This window comes from Pyrgilauda ruficollis, unplaced genomic scaffold, assembly GCF_017590135.1.
Source record: "Pyrgilauda ruficollis isolate IOZ18807 unplaced genomic scaffold, ASM1759013v1 scaffold43, whole genome shotgun sequence".
NCBI lineage: Eukaryota > Metazoa > Chordata > Aves > Passeriformes > Passeridae > Pyrgilauda > Pyrgilauda ruficollis.
The window spans coordinates 3,860,241-3,879,328 of record NW_024525823.1 but is presented as its reverse complement, the minus strand read 5'-3'; the positions used below and the strand labels follow the sequence as shown (position 1 = coordinate 3,879,328).

Here is a 19,088-nt window from a genome sequence, read left to right as displayed (position 1 = left end):
ATTTTTATTAACTTTTCCTCAACTAGGGAACACAAATATATGCTGCAAAAAGAGGCTCCTTTGTTGACCTTGGAATTTTAGATGTCATGCAGATATTTGGTCGAGCTGGACGGCCTCAGTTTGACAAATTCGGAGAAGGCATCATTATTACAACTCATGATAAACTCAGCCATTACCTGACTCTTCTTACACAGCAGAACCCAATTGAAAGCCAGTTTCTTGAAAGCCTTGCAGACAACTTAAATGCAGAGGTAACCTTTGATTTGTTTAGAGAAACTAGCAAACTTTAAAGGGTTGACATTATTTCAAACAAAAATGCAATATTGTCACACTTAATAAAATTTTCGTTGTACATACTTTATTACTGTTAGTGTATAGGTGTGTGTGTTCAAGTGAACTGCTACATATGTGAAAATGGGGGGTCTTTTGCAAAAGATAGTAGGTATTCAAGGTAGGATGGAGGGTCAAAATACCATTAAGATAAAACTGTAGCAACACAGCATTTACCTTTTAATCAGAAGTGATTTTTTAGGATTTAGTAGATGTTCTGCGTATCTGCGAAGTAAAATCCACCAAAAAATCAAAGCCCGTCTTTCTATATGTAACCAAATTCACGTGTTTGACTGCAGCGTAAGAAGAATAATGGACTTGGCTTTAACTTTTTTTTTCAAAGGCACTAGACATTTATTCAGTTGAAGTCCAGCAGTTTAGCTAAACTGAAATGTCCAGTGACATAAAACTGCTTATCATTTTGAAAGATGTGAGGTTTATTTGGTCTACTAAGAATAGTCTTTTAAAGATGCTTGTTATTTTATCTACACAATTCTTACATGTTTGTTTATTTTAGCTTTTCATCACTTTTGCAATTTTCCCATCTCTCCTTCTACCACAAAAAAAAAAGAGCAAAAATAAATGGAAGGCATACTTGCATTGGGCAGATACATTGCTCTCAACCATTTTCTTTTGACAATACTTGATGATCCTGGAGGTAGACACCTCTGAGTATTCTCTAAGTGGAACTGGATGGATATTCAGTTATTTAAAATTGCATAGTAGCAGCTTACACATTAGCAGTAAAAATTTACATCCTAAAGTTGATTGTGTAAGTCAGGAATATTTGTGGTTATTGTTCAGTGCCACAATAAGTCAGGAGAGAGTGATCTGGTTTTGGGATACCCTGTGCCTTTTCGCTAGGAAAAAATCCAGCCAGATTTTATAGAATGGCTTTGTTCTTTTATTTGAGACACAGGAAGCAGACAGTGAAACAAGGGTTGGGTAGACTTTCCTTCACAACAGAGGAGTTTGCTACTTTTTTTAAATATTAGGAAGTTAGGCTTTTTTTCTGATTTTGTGTAATGGTAGTAATCTGGAAAGAACAGCGGACTTGTGGCTTTAAAATTACCCCAAATTCCGTTAAGTGATACAGTTACAGAAGCTGAAGGTGCAATCAGAATTTTGTTAATTACAGTGATAAATGATTGTTAGTAGAAATAGCAGTGGAGTATAATAGTACAAGCAAGGGCATGAAAGCAGCATATGTGACACTACTATCCTTCCTATGCAGGAAAAATTAGTACCTGCCAGTTTACAGGTAACCAATACTATAAGCACTGACAAGGAGCTATTGTGTTTTCTGGAAAGTAAGTTTATCATTTCCCTGTAATTGGAGTCAGTCTAAACTTCTGTGCATGCTGATTTGATCTAAGATAGTGGAATTCTCTGAGAAAGATACAGATGGTTTAGAAGAAATTGTTAAGTTTATCTGGAGATGACTATTCCAATATGCTGCACCATCCTGGACAAAGAACATGTTTTAAAGTATATGCTATCATATGATTAAGTGTGTAGTCTTAGGAAGCACATTCAATCTTAGTCATCTTCTGCCCATTGGTAGTAACAAAGCACTGTATGGATACAAAATATATGAGTTTTGACTGATTTGTTACAGAAATCAAGACAAGTATGTTGATTACCACTGTCATCTTCTCCATAATACAGCCTGTTGTTAGCACCAGGAGATCTGCACTGATGGATAATAAAACAACATATTGTAGGAGCAGAATCTGCTTTCATTACAAGTAGTTCAGGAAATCCAAATGCTTATTCTCTAGTTATAAAGACAAACAAATTAAAGGCCAGAAGCATTGCTGAATTGTTTAAATTCTTAATTTGTTATGGACACACCAATAGCTGAAAGAAGGACTGATAAACTGAAGACAGCAATTGGAATATGGGAAGACTTCATGTTTCCACAAGAATATGAAATGGCTTTTATCTAGACCAGGTCTCTTAGCAGAAATAAGTAGATGGTAAGAACGATTCAGATATTTGGAGTAATACAGCACATAATCCTAGCCACACACTTGCTAAGGGGAGTCCAGGGCCTTGAATTTTTACCTAGACTTACGTGGTGCAGGAGAGAAAATTTGGGCAATAATGCAAAAAATTGCAGTAGTTCTAATACCCATATAAAAATAATTCTCTAGAAGCAGGAAATTATCAGAGAGGATGGGCAAAGGAATAAATCAGTGAAAGGAACCCACCAATTTTTCCATATGCTTCAGGAGACAACAAAACAAGTCAAGATTATATGACAGAGTTTTGTGAAATAATAAATGAAGTAATATGGCAAAAGATTGCATCTCTCCTGGGACAAGAACCAGGATGTTTTGGCTGCAATGAGCCAGTGGCAGGTTTAGAAAACAAAATTATGTCAACTGGGTGGTTAGGCAGTGGAACTCTCTACAGGGAGCTGTTTCTAAACAGAAAAGTACCTAAGAAACTATCCACAAATGGAATAAAAATCCATTTTAAGATACCAAGTACAAAGCCAATACCTTTAACTAAAGACCTTGAGATGCAATAGTTAAATAATTTGGGAGAAATGTGTATGATGCTTCTAACTCATTGCTGCATTTTGCTCTTCAGCACTTGCTGTTACCTAACCTCAGGGACAGCTGATCTTGATACTTCAGTGCTTTTGTTCTTAGGAGAACTACAGAGTGGGAATACCTGAAATATATCCAGCTTTGTTGAGTTGACACCAAAATTAAGAATGTGTATATCAGCATGTCAGTCCACTGTTAATTCTCTCCTACAGATCTGAGTTTTGATTTGGTTTTGTGGGTTTTTTTTCTCCTAAAAATTAGCAGAACGGTAAATGGTAAGTGATGATCAATGAAGACATGGTGATGCCCTTTTCCTTTTTTGGCTGAAATTTTGCCAGTGGGCATAATAGGGTGTAAAAAGAAATAAAACAGCTGGTTAAGGTACTTAGTTGAGTTGGGGCAGTTGACCAGCTGGCAAACAGAAAATACCTACGGCTGTCTTTTCTGGAAATACAGGAAGAAAGATAAGATGCAGGGGATGTGGTTTAATTAGACCATAAACTTCAACTTATCTGGGAACTATCATCAATAGCTCATACAATGCAGGTCACCATTCCTTCCCTAATGGTTTCCACCTGAAAGAGCCCTCCCTGACAACCACAGCTGGACTCCAGCTTGTTTCTGGGACAACTCCTTTCCCCAGAGAGCTTAGGAAATGATTTGCAGTGCTGGACAGTGCTGGACCTTCCCCAGGGTGTGTGCCTTCACTTGCATGTGCTTGAGATTTTCCTCTGAAGACAGGAATGTTGAACATGGTGACTTTTTACATCTGGACAAACCTCTTAATCTTTTGCCTTGAAAGAAAGGGTTCTCAGAAGAGATGAAAAATTCCTTCAGAGTCCTTCCTAAAAAAAAAAAAAATCACTCAGGAGCCGGGTGACTGGATGGCTTATCTGGGTATGGGGCAAAGCACAGGAGATTCTGTCTGATTAGGGCAATTCTACTAGCATTAATTATTTCAAAAGCTTCACAGGGATAAAACCGTAGTCCTATGGGGCTGAAATAGTACTTTAAAATCCACTGGTTTCCAAAGGAAACAGAAAATTGCTTCATCAGCTGTAAGAAAGGGTCCTTGCTCTCTTACTTTAACAAATATTTGATATATATAGTGAAATTTTTCTTTGTGTAATCTGACTCAATTATACAACAATAACAGACAGTATATTTGTTTAAAAGGCACATATATGTAAAAAAGAATGTATTATGCTATATAGTAAGTTCAGTATATATTATTGGTAATATTTTTATGCCATTTTCTAATCGTCAGAAATATCAGAGAAAAAAACCTCATTTTTGAAGAACTGCACCCCAAAAGCCATGCTACTAATATCTGTTTACAGTTTTTTGAAAATCAAAACCACTTCCTGTGAAATATCATTCAGCTTGATAAAGTTTTTGGTATAGCATTTGTAAAAAAAAAAAAAGGGGGGGGCAAAAATAAAATTAATAAATGCTGCTAAGCATGTTGTAATGATGGCGACGTCAGTCACTGCAAAATTAGTTAAAATTGTGTGGTGCTGATTATTGCTGTAATTTAAAATTACACAGTGAGTTGGATAAATGTAGTACTCAAAATTGCATTCTGTGAGTGATGAAACACCATTGTTTACATTTGAACTGTGAAAAATTAAAATTGTTTTATGACAGCTGGTGCAATTGGGCAATACAATGTCAAGATAGCAAATATTTCTACTCACCAATTATTCGATCTGTAACTAAATGTCTAATGCACCGTTGGGGAAATGCTGGAAACTTGGATCATTCATACTGTTTAATGTAGGATAAATTTTCAGTCCCGAAGAACTTTACTTGAACACTAGATGGCAGCAAATATTTAGAAATTACTCTGGGTTTTTTACTATAATATTATTGAAGTTGAGGGAAGAAGGAAACTGCAGTATTAGATTTCAGTACTGTATTTGAAATCCAACTGTATTTCACAATTGCTTTTTTCCTTCAGTTTTGCTTTTAACTTATTAAAATAATTAATCAGAATAGAGTGGAATAGCTGTAGAATCAGGTATTTGAACAAATGAGGCAAAGAAAAAGTGAGGTGTGTTTTGTTTTGGTTTTTGTCAGACTTCATGGTCCTCAGTAAAAAGAATATTATGTTTTCATGATTGTGGAAGTGGTTCTTGACAATGCTACTAGTGGACTATGTTTTTAAGCTATTTCAAGTTCTGCACTGAAAGATATTTGAGTCATGCAAAGAAACCAAATGCTGCAAATAACCTGTGTACAAATCAAGTAATAGTAACCTGTGGGCTCTATTCCATGTTCTCCCTGTAGTAGTCTGTGAAGAACTGAATGCTTTTGTAGCTACTTCAGTGCATTATGTAGCTATTGCCTTGAAAAGCAATACTATGGGACTTGCCCCAACCTCCTTATGCTTTTGAACAACAAAATACCACTTGAAAAGTGTGTTAAGCAAAGCCTAGGGTTACTCCATGCTATTAGACATTGATATTAACACAGTTTTGCTGGATTCAAGTTTACTTAAGGCAGATATGCCTTTCGTTGTTATTTTTTACCAGATATTTATGTTATTTGAAAAAGAATGTCAGTGTTGTTATTACAGTCTAGGTACTTCAGTCTGAACATGCATATGTACTCGGTTTTATAGGCTTTTTTTAATTATTATTTCTGCCAAGTCACATGGAAGATTTATATGAAATCCAAACACCAATAAAACAAAAATAGCTTTAAAAATGCAGTAATGAATCACAAAACTTTGGTAAGAGGGACTTTTGCTTGTTTTAACAAGCGGCAACAACCAAAAAAGGTTTGTTCATGGGACATGCAGGAAATATTAACTTCTTCTGGTAAAATCAGGTTAACTGGAATTAAGCAGTAAAATGCTTCAGTGAATGTAACTGGTACAAAATAGAGCTGAAGTTATCCAGTAAAAATACATGTGTGGTCAACAATTTGGTGATAAATGTAGTGAATTTTCAGAAAAAAAAAAGTCAGTACAAAAAATGGGTTTGGTGAACCTGCTTTAGCCTTGAAATATAGATAAACATGTTTATATATATATATATATATTTATATATATATATATATTAATATTATCTGTTCAATTTTGTTATATTTTGTTATAGTCTAGCAGATACCTGTATGTTTGACTTGCAGCTACAAAAGGAGAAAACTATTTATAAAGACTGTGTTTGAAGGGATTGCCAAGTATGAGGAAGAAAAAACCTAAAGATTCTTGGTGTCGTTTTATTAAGGACCTGATGGTGCTTTCACATTGGCATGATGATATTAATCTTTTAAATGTAGATTCTTTTCTTTTTGAGCAGTCTTCTTTAAATTACTTTGACCATATCCACTACAGAGTAATTTTTGTTTGTCTTTTTATTTTTATAACAAGCTTGCTCAATAACATCTTTTAATTGCAAAAAAATTGTAAGTGGTGTAGGAAAGATCATTTATGGTCACTGTATTTATAGTATTTTGTCAAAGCAACACATGTTATTATTACATGTTCGCATGATAAAGTTGCATAAATTGGTCAAGTTATTATTTTAGGATTATTTCAAAATTATGTAAATTGGGAATATCCCAGTACTTTCTTTATTCTTGTGCTAATACTCTGAATTCCATGTGTTTTCAGCCAAGTACTTATGTACAGCAGTAACTATATACTTAATTTTGTCTCTTCTCCTATTTCCAGATTGCTCTTGGCACGGTAACTAATGTGGAAGAAGCAGTAAAGTGGATAAGTTACACTTATCTTTATGTACGGATGAGAGCAAATCCATTAGTATATGGCATCAGTCACAAAGCTTATCAGGTATAAAATGCATTTTAAAAAAATCTGTAACCTGTTCTGAGTCTCTAATCCTTCCCTGATGTGAGGATAAATATTTGCTATTTCTACTTAACCTGACATCAGCAATTCTTTTAAAGTGCTTAGAAAAAGGAAGATATTTTCTGTAGCAGAGTGTTTTTAACACTGAATTATGAGGCCCCTTCTGTTCACATAAAAATACATTTTAACTGGTCAAGTTATGCTCCAAAAGACACCATTCATTCTTATCACACAGTTACTGTAACTTAGGCTGTTTTCAGTGTTTCAGTTTTGTAGACTAGATAGAAATGATAAAATAAATCATTTTTGAGTTGCTTGATTCCCACTCACCCTGTCAGCTTTTGTTTTAGAATGTTTCCTGGTATAATAAATTATAAACTATAAAATAAAAATTTTAATTGGGTGATAAGTTCTTTCATATGATTTATTAATTACAAGATTTTTTTATTAATTTGTTTGGAAATTTTTTTGTGTATTTAAAAGCATTTCATGCTGTGACATAAATCAGAGCATATTTACATAAGGGGTTTTTTCCAAGTTTTTTCCATTACCTGTAAATTTTAGGAAGATTAATAGTTTACAGATTATCTAAATAGTATTACATTTTTCATTGTACAGTTGTTTATTAGCATTTAGTGTTAACATAGTTGGACACAGTTAATTGAGCCTACTGCAGGGCAAACTCATAACTGTATGTTAATTGCAGTTTATTTCACATCAAGGATCCATTTTGTGACTTCATCATTTATTTTGACATTGTGAGCAGCAGTTTGTTAGGTCATGGTAACATGTAGAGGTATATGTCAGCAGACAGTTGTTTGATATTTTTTGTCTCTGATAGTGGAAACTGCAGTGGAAATAGGTGAACTATTGCTTAAGGAAGCTTCTCCAGGCACGTTTAGACCTCTGGTCATCTCAAATTTCTTTTCTATAAAAAGTCATATATAGTGCATTTCCATATGTTACTATAACAGTATATAACACAGACCACAAAGTAATAGATAAATGAGAATCAAAAATTGATTTGCTAGTGAGAAGAATGTTGTTGTCCCACTAATATAAATTCTGGTTTTGTGTTTCATTCTCGAATTCTACATTAAAGGAAATGTAACCATTGTGATAATAAGTGGTGAAAAAAGCAGTAACAGAAATATCTTTTAAAAAATTTTAAAATAATGAACGGGAGTTTCTCCCCTTCCTCCTGCTCTATTGTTTCTGTTCAGCTGCTGAGAAAATGAGGATTGTTCCACTAACCTTCTTTCTACTCCTTTGGATTTGATGGGCTAATATTAGACATGCATATGTTTGAGTTAAGGCAGTAACGAATTATATCAATGTGAAGTGTTACCCATTCATCTAGGAGCAAAACCAGTGCAAATCGTCTTGTTTTCTAGATAAACCAGTTTTAAATGTCAAAGTTTATGTGTGATAGAACATGGATGCTCTAGTGCCAGATGCAGGTACAGCCAAAGCTTTGGTCAGTTAGACCAGTCTGGGTATAGGTATCCAATTTTCATAATTGATGTCTTACTGTATTTTAGTAATTGCAGTATGCCAATTTCTGTCTCTGTTTTTACTGACAGTCAGTGTTATCCATTCAGATTCCCTATATCCCTCATGGATCACACTTCTAGCTGTTGAGACTGAGATCATGCAAACTCATTCCCCATTCCCTTTCCACTGGTGCTCATGACATCCAGTAATTATACTTCAGGGCACTCACACAATAGGGTGCACATCTTTGGAACCCCACATGTTGTCTCCAGGATCTTTCTGGGCTACACCTAGGAGCAGGCTACTGCAGGTCCACTGCTTTGATTTGTGATTTTTCAAGTTGTTTGCCAGAAATGCCAATAATGCCTCTTACTGATTCATGAAAATGGCCAAAATTAATGAGGAGCAGCAAGAGAAAATAAAGAGTGGAAGGAAAAAGTGGAGCAAATGCAAATGTTGTATTAGTGAAGCCAGTGGTATGAATTACAGGCATTTTCTCCTACTTCTGGGGTTCCAATGAAAAGATGCCTGGATTAAAAACCTTCTTTGTCTATTTTCTCCTCTTTTTGGTTCCATTCTTTGGTGTTCCGATAGTTAAGCAGAGCTTTTTATTACCATAAGACTTATGTTTAGATATAAAAATTAAACGAGCTTGTGCCCAACATTTCTGTCAGTAGATTAAAGGAAAATGGTGTGAATAATACTTTATAATGAATAGTACTTTATAATGAATAGTAATGTGCTTTATCACGCACTCTTAAATTTCCGTATGCATACTCCAGACCTGCTCAGTTTCTTACTGTGGACATGACAAGGCTCATTTTAAAGAGAAGGGCTTAAAGCTGTTCTAGACTGGATCCTTTATTCTGAGGATTTCTAATTATGCAAGTTCAACAAGAAGGGTGCTAACCATGGATTCTCTAAACTCAAGTAGTTTCATGGCTTTTTCAAGTTGGTGACCTTTCCTTTAAAGCTGAAACTTTTTAAAAAATGTTAGTGTGCTGTTGCAGCTTCAGCTTTTATGTAAGGCAAAAGATTGGCAGGTACTTTGGACTGCCAAAGGAGTAGGGAGTCATTTTGATATTTTTTTAATTTTTTCCCCCACGATGGTTTTAAGAAATGGTGAACATCTGGCGTCTAGATCGCTTTTTTTTTACCAACTCTGCTCTGAAATCTGACCTCAATGCATGACTTACCATTGAGAAAAGAAGTCTAGACCTTTGCCATCTTAGCTTTTGACTTGAAACTAAGGCAAGCCATAACTAAGGAGAAACAGCTTCAGGGTAACTGGCAAACATGGAATATTAGGAACTAGTCTCCCAGCTGCTTTGTGGAGATGACTACATTTGTCCGCAGCTTCACTGACCGTGAGCTGATGTGCTTCTGCACAAAGGTGAAACTGGATCCTGGCCCAGGGAAAACCAGTGCAAACCAAGGCACAACAATTCAGAAGCCTGCTCCTTTTTGCTGTCTTGGCCATGTATCTCTGTTTCGCATTTACCAAGAGGGCTGGTATGTGCATGCATCCTACTTATTCTGTAGGAAATCTGAACTATACACAAGCCCTGAAATAAGAATACTGCCTGTGGGCTAGGATGGAGTTTCAGTCCTTAAAACTAATTATTGCTTGTCTATTTAGAGCCATATCTCAGGTGCACATATAGCAGAAGGTTAACATAACTATGAATCCCTTTTCACTCATCCCTGTCAGTGTGGGTATCCCAGGTGCCTGATGTGGAAACACACAATTATACAGCAGTCCTACTCAGATGGGAGTTTTGCCCAGCCTTTTATGTACTAATGAGATAATGTGTATAATTAGTAGGACAAAATGTCCAAGTTCCTGAACTTTGATATGAATAGAAGTGATGTTGGGCACAGGAAGCTCCTTGGTGTGCTTTTAACATGAATGTTACTGTACATCTGTAAGTCACTAATTAGAATATCCCAATTAGCATACCAAAGGCTTTTGGAGATGTTAAAGTTTTTTGGTTTTTTTTGGTTTTTTTTTTTTTTTTTTGCTAAGAAACATTTAAGCCATGCAATTTCAAGCTTAATCTATTATCAAAGCAATTAAAGCCATCCTCACTCATGTCAGCTACACAGGAAGGTATATCTTCAGCCATTTTCATAAACAGAAGGTACCATAAGATGACATGTTTTTTTGAAGTGATACAGTAATGATAATTTAATGAAAAATATGTTATCATTAAAACATCTTTCAAAATTTTCAATGTAAATTTGTTTCATAATCATACTACTGTTTCATAAATAGTATTGGTCTCCATTGTAATGACAGTCCCAAATAATTGTAAAAGAAATTTTATTCTGATTATTTTGTCCTGTACATACAGGACTTGGTCAGTAAAGTCAATATAACAGTTACTAGTGAGATCTCAAGAAAATTATGACTTAATAACTGTACCTTCATTTTATCAGATTTTTGACTTCATGTGACTGCATTACCTCAAGAAAATTATATATTTAATATTTCTTTTATGCAAATAAATGTGTATGTTTTATGTCTAGATGGATCCAGGTCTAGAAAAGCACAGAGAACAATTGGTTATTGAAGTTGGCAGAAAACTGGACAAAGCCCGCATGATTCGCTTTGAAGAACGGACTGGCTTTTTTTCTTCAACAGATTTAGGCAGAACTGCCAGCCACTACTATATTAAATACAATACTATAGAGGTAAAAGATGATGTCCTGTTTCTGGAGGGTTTTTTCCTTCTTTTTTTAACATACACCTAAAATAGTTGCAAGATATTACAGAATATGTAGCTGATTTGTTCTTTTTATTTTCAAATCATATTTACTGAAATGTGGGGGAGAGGAATTAGTAAAAAAGAAAGTAACTAAATATCAAACAATACTGAAAAATTAGACTCAGTAAAGTGAGATTTGAAATTTCTGTAGTCTTTTTGACTTCTTTTTGAAGAATTATAAGAAACATTTTGACATTCATGGTGTGTGCAACCACTGGTACATGATAGTGCATTGTACTGTAGTGTCTGATAACGGATGACCTTCTCTGGGAGAAAGTCCTATCATGTTGACAACCTTGAACAACTTCTGGCACTGTAATCAGATTCTGTTGTAAACATGTACAAAACTTTGTAGTATTGAAAACTTGATTTTATGTACACATTCATCTTAAAACATTTTTCTAAGCAAATAAGTTTTTCTTGAATAAAAGCTGAAGACTCAGCATTAATAATTTTTAACTGTATACTGTCACTGTGTATAATTAGTCTTACATATTTATTCAGTCAGATATGTCCTAGACTTTTTTTTTCAGTGGCCACATTGTGTGTCTCTTGATTTTGGGGTGGCAAGGCACTGGGAGGGATTGTTTTTCTGAAACTGCCAAAAAGTCATTATGGAATTTGTTCCTGTTTAAATTGCATCACCCTGGTCTTCCAATAGCTTGCATTTTAGCCTTATATGCCTTTTAAACTCTTGGCCAAGGTTTCTTTGTTTCCTACTATATGTGTATTTTTATTTTCAGTTACAAATCAATTATTTTTATTTTTAATAGACTTTCAATGAATTGTTTGATGCTCATAAAACCGAAGGCGATATTCTTGCTATAGTGTCAAAAGCTGAAGAGTTTGAACAGATAAAGGTAAAGTTAAAGAATGTCTTGAAGCTAGACACTTCTGTAGTACTTACTCCATAAATATTGCCTGCAGACACAAGTTTTGTTAAATGCTAAGCACCATTATAAAATGTTTTCTAAGTAAACAGAATATGCTCTCGCTCAAATTTGTACGTAGCTCAGCTTGAACTGTTGTGCACATTTAATAGCTAGTTATGGATCTTTGAGTAATTCTTTAAAATGCTTTTAAGAACTTTTCAGCTCTTCAATTATTAACAGGTGAAGCTGAGTGTCCATTTGAATAGTGTGCCGAGGGATGAGATAGTTTCTCTGTTTGATGTTTGAGGCATTATTGGATGTCTCCCTGAACAGTTTGCTTTATCAGGAATGAGGCAGGACGTACTGAAGGGAACTCTGATGTATTTTCTGCAGGGAACATTATTAGGTTGGCAGAACGATAAATTTTCATAAATTCAAATCTGAAATCTAGTAAGTTGTCAACAGATTTTACACAGGCTAGAAGATTACTGTTCTATTGTACTCAGTTCAATTCCAACCTTCCTCTTTGCCTCCCATGTGGGTAGAGGCAATACATTCCAAGCTGGCATGAGCTTGTTTGCCCATGCTTCCATCTCACAGAGGTACGAGCCAGACTCCACAGGGTTTGTTAGCTTGGGCTCATTGCCATTTTACCACAATTATACAACTTGCAGATCAAAGCTGGCTCCCATTCACCTGGCTCTGTGAGCTGGCAGTGTGAATCCCTCACCATCTACATATTTACATATTTGCACACATTGTCTGGGTATTACCATCTCTTTATCTAATGGAGAAATTCTATTTTGCTGTAATCTCTTCTATTACAGAAGATAATAAGCAGTGAGGTTTCACAGTCATACATGGAACGTTTTCCAAGCTAGAAAGGGTTTTTTTTATGACAGTGATAATGCTTGACTAGGTCTAAATTTAGCGTAATTTAATATTTAAAAGGAAAGCATATGGAAAACATCATGTGATATGTTTCTATATTTTTAATAAAGTTAGTAGTGATGCTTCTTGACTAAAGCACAGTTTTTCTAGTTTACTTTCTCAGATTTATATGGCATGGCATCAGTGCACCGTCATTTCCAGATTTTTGTGATTCATTTGCTGTGCAGCTCTGAATGTTAAATGAGTTACTGGTTTTCACAACAGCAGCTCAGGATTTGCCCCTCTGTGTGATGGAAATTGTGGCTTTTGATAAATTAATCACGTTTCCATATTGCCTTCATAAATTCTGAATTTTGAGATATGTAACTCATCAGTAGCTGAAATACAGATCTGGATAAGACTTGTGCTGTGCAAGAGCAGAAAAAATTATCAAAAATGCTGTTGTAAGCAGAGCGTCGTATTCCCCTGAAAGTGGAGCCATTTATGATGGTTCTGTACTTCATGTCTTTCTTTCCTGTGGGACTAGTCACTAGAAAGTTGGGGATTTTAACCCAATTGTCTTAGGGTCTTTTGTATGTCAGGTAGTCAGGTCCAAATGAAAATTACTTTCAGATGGTTCCCTGCAGGGACCAAACATTTACCCTCTTCAAATAAGTTTTACACTAACAGACGATCAGTAAGTCAAAGAATATGTAGATTTATGCTGGTTTTGCCATGTAAGGGTCATCAGTAAGAATGTGAAATGTTATGCATTATTCAAACCATAGATATTAATATTTCTTTACTCACATTAAGACTTAATCTTATTAACAGTGCAAAATTTAATATGATGAATCATAGTACTTCACAATTTTGAGTTTAAAAATGTATTATACCACATGCAAACTGTGTAACTATAATGAGTACATTTAATGTTAATTCAAGATTGCCCTAATCCAGATGGACAGAAGTTTTACTCTGGTCAAATAAAAAATAAAATCTCATCAGATGAAGGATGGCAAGGTCACAAGATTCAATTTTTGTGGCATATCAAATTTTTGTGTGTCAATGGCAACCTTAATAGATGGTGATGAATAACAAAATGTAATTGTGTCCCTATTAAGATAGTTTCATTAATGGTCTATTAGCTACTGCTTTTTTTTTTCTTCTTCTTTTTTCTCCTTAAAACTAGAGACTCTATTTAAATGTGATATAACTATGTTATAAGGAAAATTTGATTTCAGTGTAAAAATTTTTATCAAATTGCTTCAACCTCTTCAAAATGTATAATTGTGTTGTAGGTAAGAGAAGAAGAAATAGAAGAGCTAGATACCTTACTAAATGATTTCTGTGAACTTCCTGCTCCAGGAGGTGTGGAAAACAATTATGGAAAAATTAATATCCTCCTTCAAACATACATTAGCAGAGGGGAGATGGACAGCTTCTCCCTTATTTCGGATTCTGCATATGTTGCACAGGTAAAAATAGTATTTTCTACGTATTTGTTGCTGACTTCTGATGTTTTAATTCTCCCAAATATCTGCAATTATATAAGTAGGCCCCGATCTGCACCTTTTTTGTACATTTTTGTGCAAATTTCTTTGAGAATCCGAGTCGTGTGTTTATACATGCATATGAGCTATAACACTTGAGTAGAAAATTTTTGCAAAAGGCTAACTTGGGAGACTATGGCAGTTTTTGTTAATTATAAATGTCCTTTTTTGTTTGTACCACCCATGTAATCTTATTCTATTTAGTTGCTCTAACTGTGACTGCAAAGAAATTATATTCTCTAAATTTCAGGGTTTTCTTCTAAATGTGAAAATCTGTTGTAATCTATTTTTATGCTTTGTGTGTTTTTATACTTCATTCTGGAAAACATATTTTGTGTTTGATTTGCATACCTTGGTTTACTCACGAAAGATGTGCTATTGTAATTCTGTTGCCAGATGTAATCCAGCAAAAAATATGCAGATTGTCATAACAGTCTATGTATTTGTTTGTTGGCTTCATTTGACACAAAGGGTTGATTGTAACACAGCCTCTTTAGTTACCACACATAGGCAGGTACAAAGGGGGATATGACACAGAGATCTATTTAGACAACTGTGACCCCAAAAAATGGTACCTTTTAGCCCATCTCTCTCTCTCACTCTTCTTTTTTATATTTAATAGTCAGCAGAGATTGTTGCATGGAATTATTTCTGTCTCATCCTTACAAAACTACTTTGGAAAGAGTTAATCTAAAAGCTGCATTTAGTTGGTACTAAAGATGAGATTTAAATATTCAAAATTATTCATAGTCTTTAGCAACATTTTCATAGCAGCATAACCTTTTTTCAGAAATGTTTGTATTTTGTAGCATGTATGAGTATAAATGAGAAAATGATTAATTGATTGTACACATGATAAAAATTGTGGCACTTGCACAGGAAAATCATTTTCAGTAGGATCCTTTTAATCTTTGCTTTCAAGGCAATTGCTTTTATTTGTCTGTCTCATTTATAGCATGTTTAGTGAGGCAACATGGTCTTCTTCTCAGATCTTCATAAACTGTATTTGTGGAACCAGTGCTACAAAGTGTGATTTTTCTTTTTTTTTTTTTTTTTTTAACTTGGATAGTGAGAATTAAGAAAATTTTTCATTCTTTCTAAGTAAGAGGAATGTGCTTCTTTAGTAACATATGCTTCCTATCACAACCAAATAATTTTCTATTTTTTATTCCTGTTGGCATAGCAGAGCCAGTAGGGAATGATTATATTCTATTCAATGAATCAAGAACATAATTCCTAATCCAGACATGGTACTGGTAGGGAAAAAAAAAAAATTTAAAAAAAGCATAGCTTCATAATACAGCTTGAAAAGTTTATGAAAGGAATACCATAACTTAGGTTTTCAGGATAAGACTGACCTCATTCAAACTTATGTTAATAATTATTTTTCCAAGTCCAAGCATATTTGTACAGTTCGGTTATACACTATTCTCAGAATATAGTAAAATATTTTTAAACATTCACTACTGTTAAGCTTCTGTGCAAATGTTGTGAAATTCAGTGTGAAATGGGATGCTATTATAGAAGCATAAACTGCAGAAATACAAAAGTTGAATTTCCATATAAAGTGAATTTTCAGGTGTCTGTTATATGGGGGGTACATTAAGTGAATTTGCTTCAGAAGTGATTGATACACAATAAATTTAGAACTCCATAATGTTAGCATAACTGTGATCAAAGTTCTATGGCAGACCTGACGCTACCATTTTAATTGGTTGCACATGTTTCTTTTCATAATTTCAGAATGCAGCCATGAGGTAGTTCTGCCACTAGACAGTGATGGAAAAAATAGTATTCAAAAATGTTTGAAATCAGTTTGAAAAGAAAAATCTATTGTTACGGTTTGTCAGAGATCAGTCTATGGGATCCTTTTCATTTTACAAAGAATATTGAGAGAATTACAACAGTTTTGCCTTTTTTTTTTTTTTCCTTTTCACTTTCCAGAATGCAGCTCGTATTGTTCGAGCTCTTTTTGAGATTGCCCTGAGGAAACGCTGGCCTGCCATGACATATCGGCTACTGAACCTCAGCAAAGTCATTGACAAGCGGCTCTGGGGCTGGGTGAGCCCGCTGAGGCAGTTCTCAGTGCTACCACCATCCGTCCTCTCCAAGCTGGAAGAGAAGAATCTCACCGTAGACAAGATGAAGGACATGAGAAAAGATGAAATAGGTGAGAAAGCAGCAAGGCTGATCTGCTTAAACTATTAGAAAACAATGGGCAAGTAAGAACTAAATCTGAGCCATGCATCATCAACAATCCCTCTCTGGTCTGGGAGCCATGTAGCCACATCCCACACATTAATATGGTTTATCCAATAAAGAAGGTTTTTTCCAGTCTCCACAGCTTGTAAAATGGCACAGCCCTAAGGATAAAGCCAGCCCATGTCCTGTCACAGAACACAGATGGAAAGGAGATGTCTATTGATAAGTATTTAGGTATATATGTGTATATATACATATTTATGTTGACCTGTGTGCTTCCCTTTCTGCCCACCTTACATAACACGCTACTATAAAAGGCATCTGTTTACTTTTGCCAGTTGGCACAATGTGGCCTTATTTCTTTAACTATTAACATGAAAAAGAATAAAACCAGATTATTACATTCAGGTATACTATCAGTAAATGACCTTCTTCTGAAAGACTGCATTAATTTTCATTGAACACAGAGAATTCATTGTCACTGGTGTCACTGCAACAAAACCTTAATGGAATTTTTTAAAGGATTTGACAGTCCAATAATGAGAAAATCCACAAGCCTACTGATAGACATAATGACAATTTCCAGTAAGTCTGTATAAACTGTTGTGCACAAACTGCCCACCAGCTGGTTGAAGTAAAAAAAAAATCACTTGTAATGCATTTCTTTTTCCATAGTGTATTTTTTTTATTTGGACTTCATTTGCACCTGCTATTACCAAACTGTTGATAAAAAAGCTGCCATTCTTTGAAAAATCTAATTTTAGAATAAAAATACCATTCATATTCACTGCTTAGAAGCTGTCATGTCTAACTTAATATTTCTTTCATTTGCAGGAGTACTATATTGCCAGCTTGGAAAAATTTGTTATGTGCCTAATCTAGGCTGGAAATAGTTAAATAAATATGTAAAAGATTGCAGAATTAGAGGCTATATTTTCATTTAATAAGTTAAACCAAAAGACTATGACAAAATTCTAGATGCTTACTTTAGATGCTTACTTTAACTGCATTTTAATACAGTAATGTTAAATGTATTAATACCGCTGCATTTTATTTGAAATGCTAGCATTATAGTTTTTTATTCAGAAGTGTTATAGCACTTTTAAATTCACTGTTAATTTTTTGTGTATTTGATGCCTTTTAGTGCTTAGTGTTCTTTTCCATTAATTGTATTAGCGGGTTTTTTTATTTTGTTGTTGTTCTTTGGTTTTGTGGAGCTGTTTTTAGTTTGGGGGGTTTTTTGTTTGTTTTTCTTTTGTTTGGGTTTGGTTTTTTTAATTGTTCTTTCTCCCCATACCCTCACTTGAGAAGCAGGAAATTTTGTGTAAAAATACAAAGCCAGTTTTGCTTCCTTCAATGTATTGGAACCAGTATTGACAAGATGGAAATGTATCTATATATACCTGCAGTTTGTCTGGTTCTGGTTTATATTAACTTAGTTTGAAAGTAGATGAAACATGGGATTTGACTGTAAAAATAGGTCACTGCTGACCATACATAATGATATTTCATGTTCTTCAGCCTTATAAATATCAAAGTTGATCTGTGTATCTCTGTGAAGTAGTTGCTTGGCACACTTCCTCCTGTCTGGTCTCTCTTTCTGAGGCGTGTGAAGGAAGCCACCTATTTTTATTTCAAATTCTAAGCCGTGTTGAATTGAGGAAAGGCACAACTTCCAGGTACTGCCTTGTTTTCTTACCCCACAGGGCTAGTTTCAGTCTTAGTGTTTCTTGTTTTTAAAATGTTATGGAGACCTTGGAGATAGAGTAACAAAGACAGGAGCTAGCTGGCTAACTCAGCCCATGGCTTAGAGGGAGATGAAAGCATCAGATGGGTGGAGAGCATGTTGTGTGCACAGATCCTGGATGCCAGGGTACCATGAATGGATCAACACCAATCTATGAGCTATTGCAATGTAACCATGGAGTTTCCAGAAAGCCAGGAAATCACTGTGTTGGCTGAGATAAACAGTCTTTTTTTTTTTTTTTTTTTTTCCAGAATGCAGATGACAAACATTTTAGAATAAGCAAATTTTTTTTAGACATGCCTATTTTCTTAGTCAGCCTTTGTTTAGAGGGTTTTGATATTTCTTAAATACCATTGATGGTTTCTCATAATGTGACTATTCAAAAGCAAAAAGAGAGAGCTTGGGGGGAGAGGGTTTTATCATGTTTTGTAGAAGTTGGGAGAGGAGCCTTATTTTGTCCTAGCACATAAGTGTAAAAGAACCTCAGTGCTGTCCTGTACAAACACAGTTCACCTCAGACATTTAAAAAACAAAAGTGATTTTTGCCACGAAAAGTATACTTGCCTAGATAGGATTTTTGAGTCATATCTTTGAATATTTGTAATCTGCCTTTATTTAACATGATTTCTGAAGTTTTACCTCTAAAAGCAAAAGCTAGTCCCTGTGCAAGTAGGCTGTAACAATGCAAGTATCATACAAGTGTACCAACATAAGGGGTTTGGTGTTTATTAACACACTTGTTGGAGGTGCAATTGTTTTACCAACTGCAAATTAAACTGATTGAATATGTATTAAAACTTTTGATTAGGGGTTTGATTCTTAAGCAAGGTCACCGTTCATTACTTCAGAGTATAAACACCTGTGAGAGACAAATCTATCT

At 34.7% G+C, this 19,088-nt stretch overlaps 1 protein-coding gene across 1 annotated transcript in view; it reads left to right on the top strand.

Annotated features, from left to right (window-relative positions):
- The window catches only part of ASCC3 (activating signal cointegrator 1 complex subunit 3), a 250,236-nt gene that overhangs the window by 149,078 nt on the left and 82,070 nt on the right, over positions 1-19,088 (top strand). Inside the window, exons 16-21 of the mRNA XM_041478050.1 lie at positions 27-251; positions 6,565-6,684; positions 10,726-10,890; positions 11,738-11,824; positions 14,008-14,184; positions 16,204-16,429. Of these exons, the coding sequence (XP_041333984.1) occupies positions 27-251; positions 6,565-6,684; positions 10,726-10,890; positions 11,738-11,824; positions 14,008-14,184; positions 16,204-16,429 (1,000 nt within the window). The remainder of the gene's footprint in view (positions 1-26; positions 252-6,564; positions 6,685-10,725; positions 10,891-11,737; positions 11,825-14,007; positions 14,185-16,203; positions 16,430-19,088) is intronic.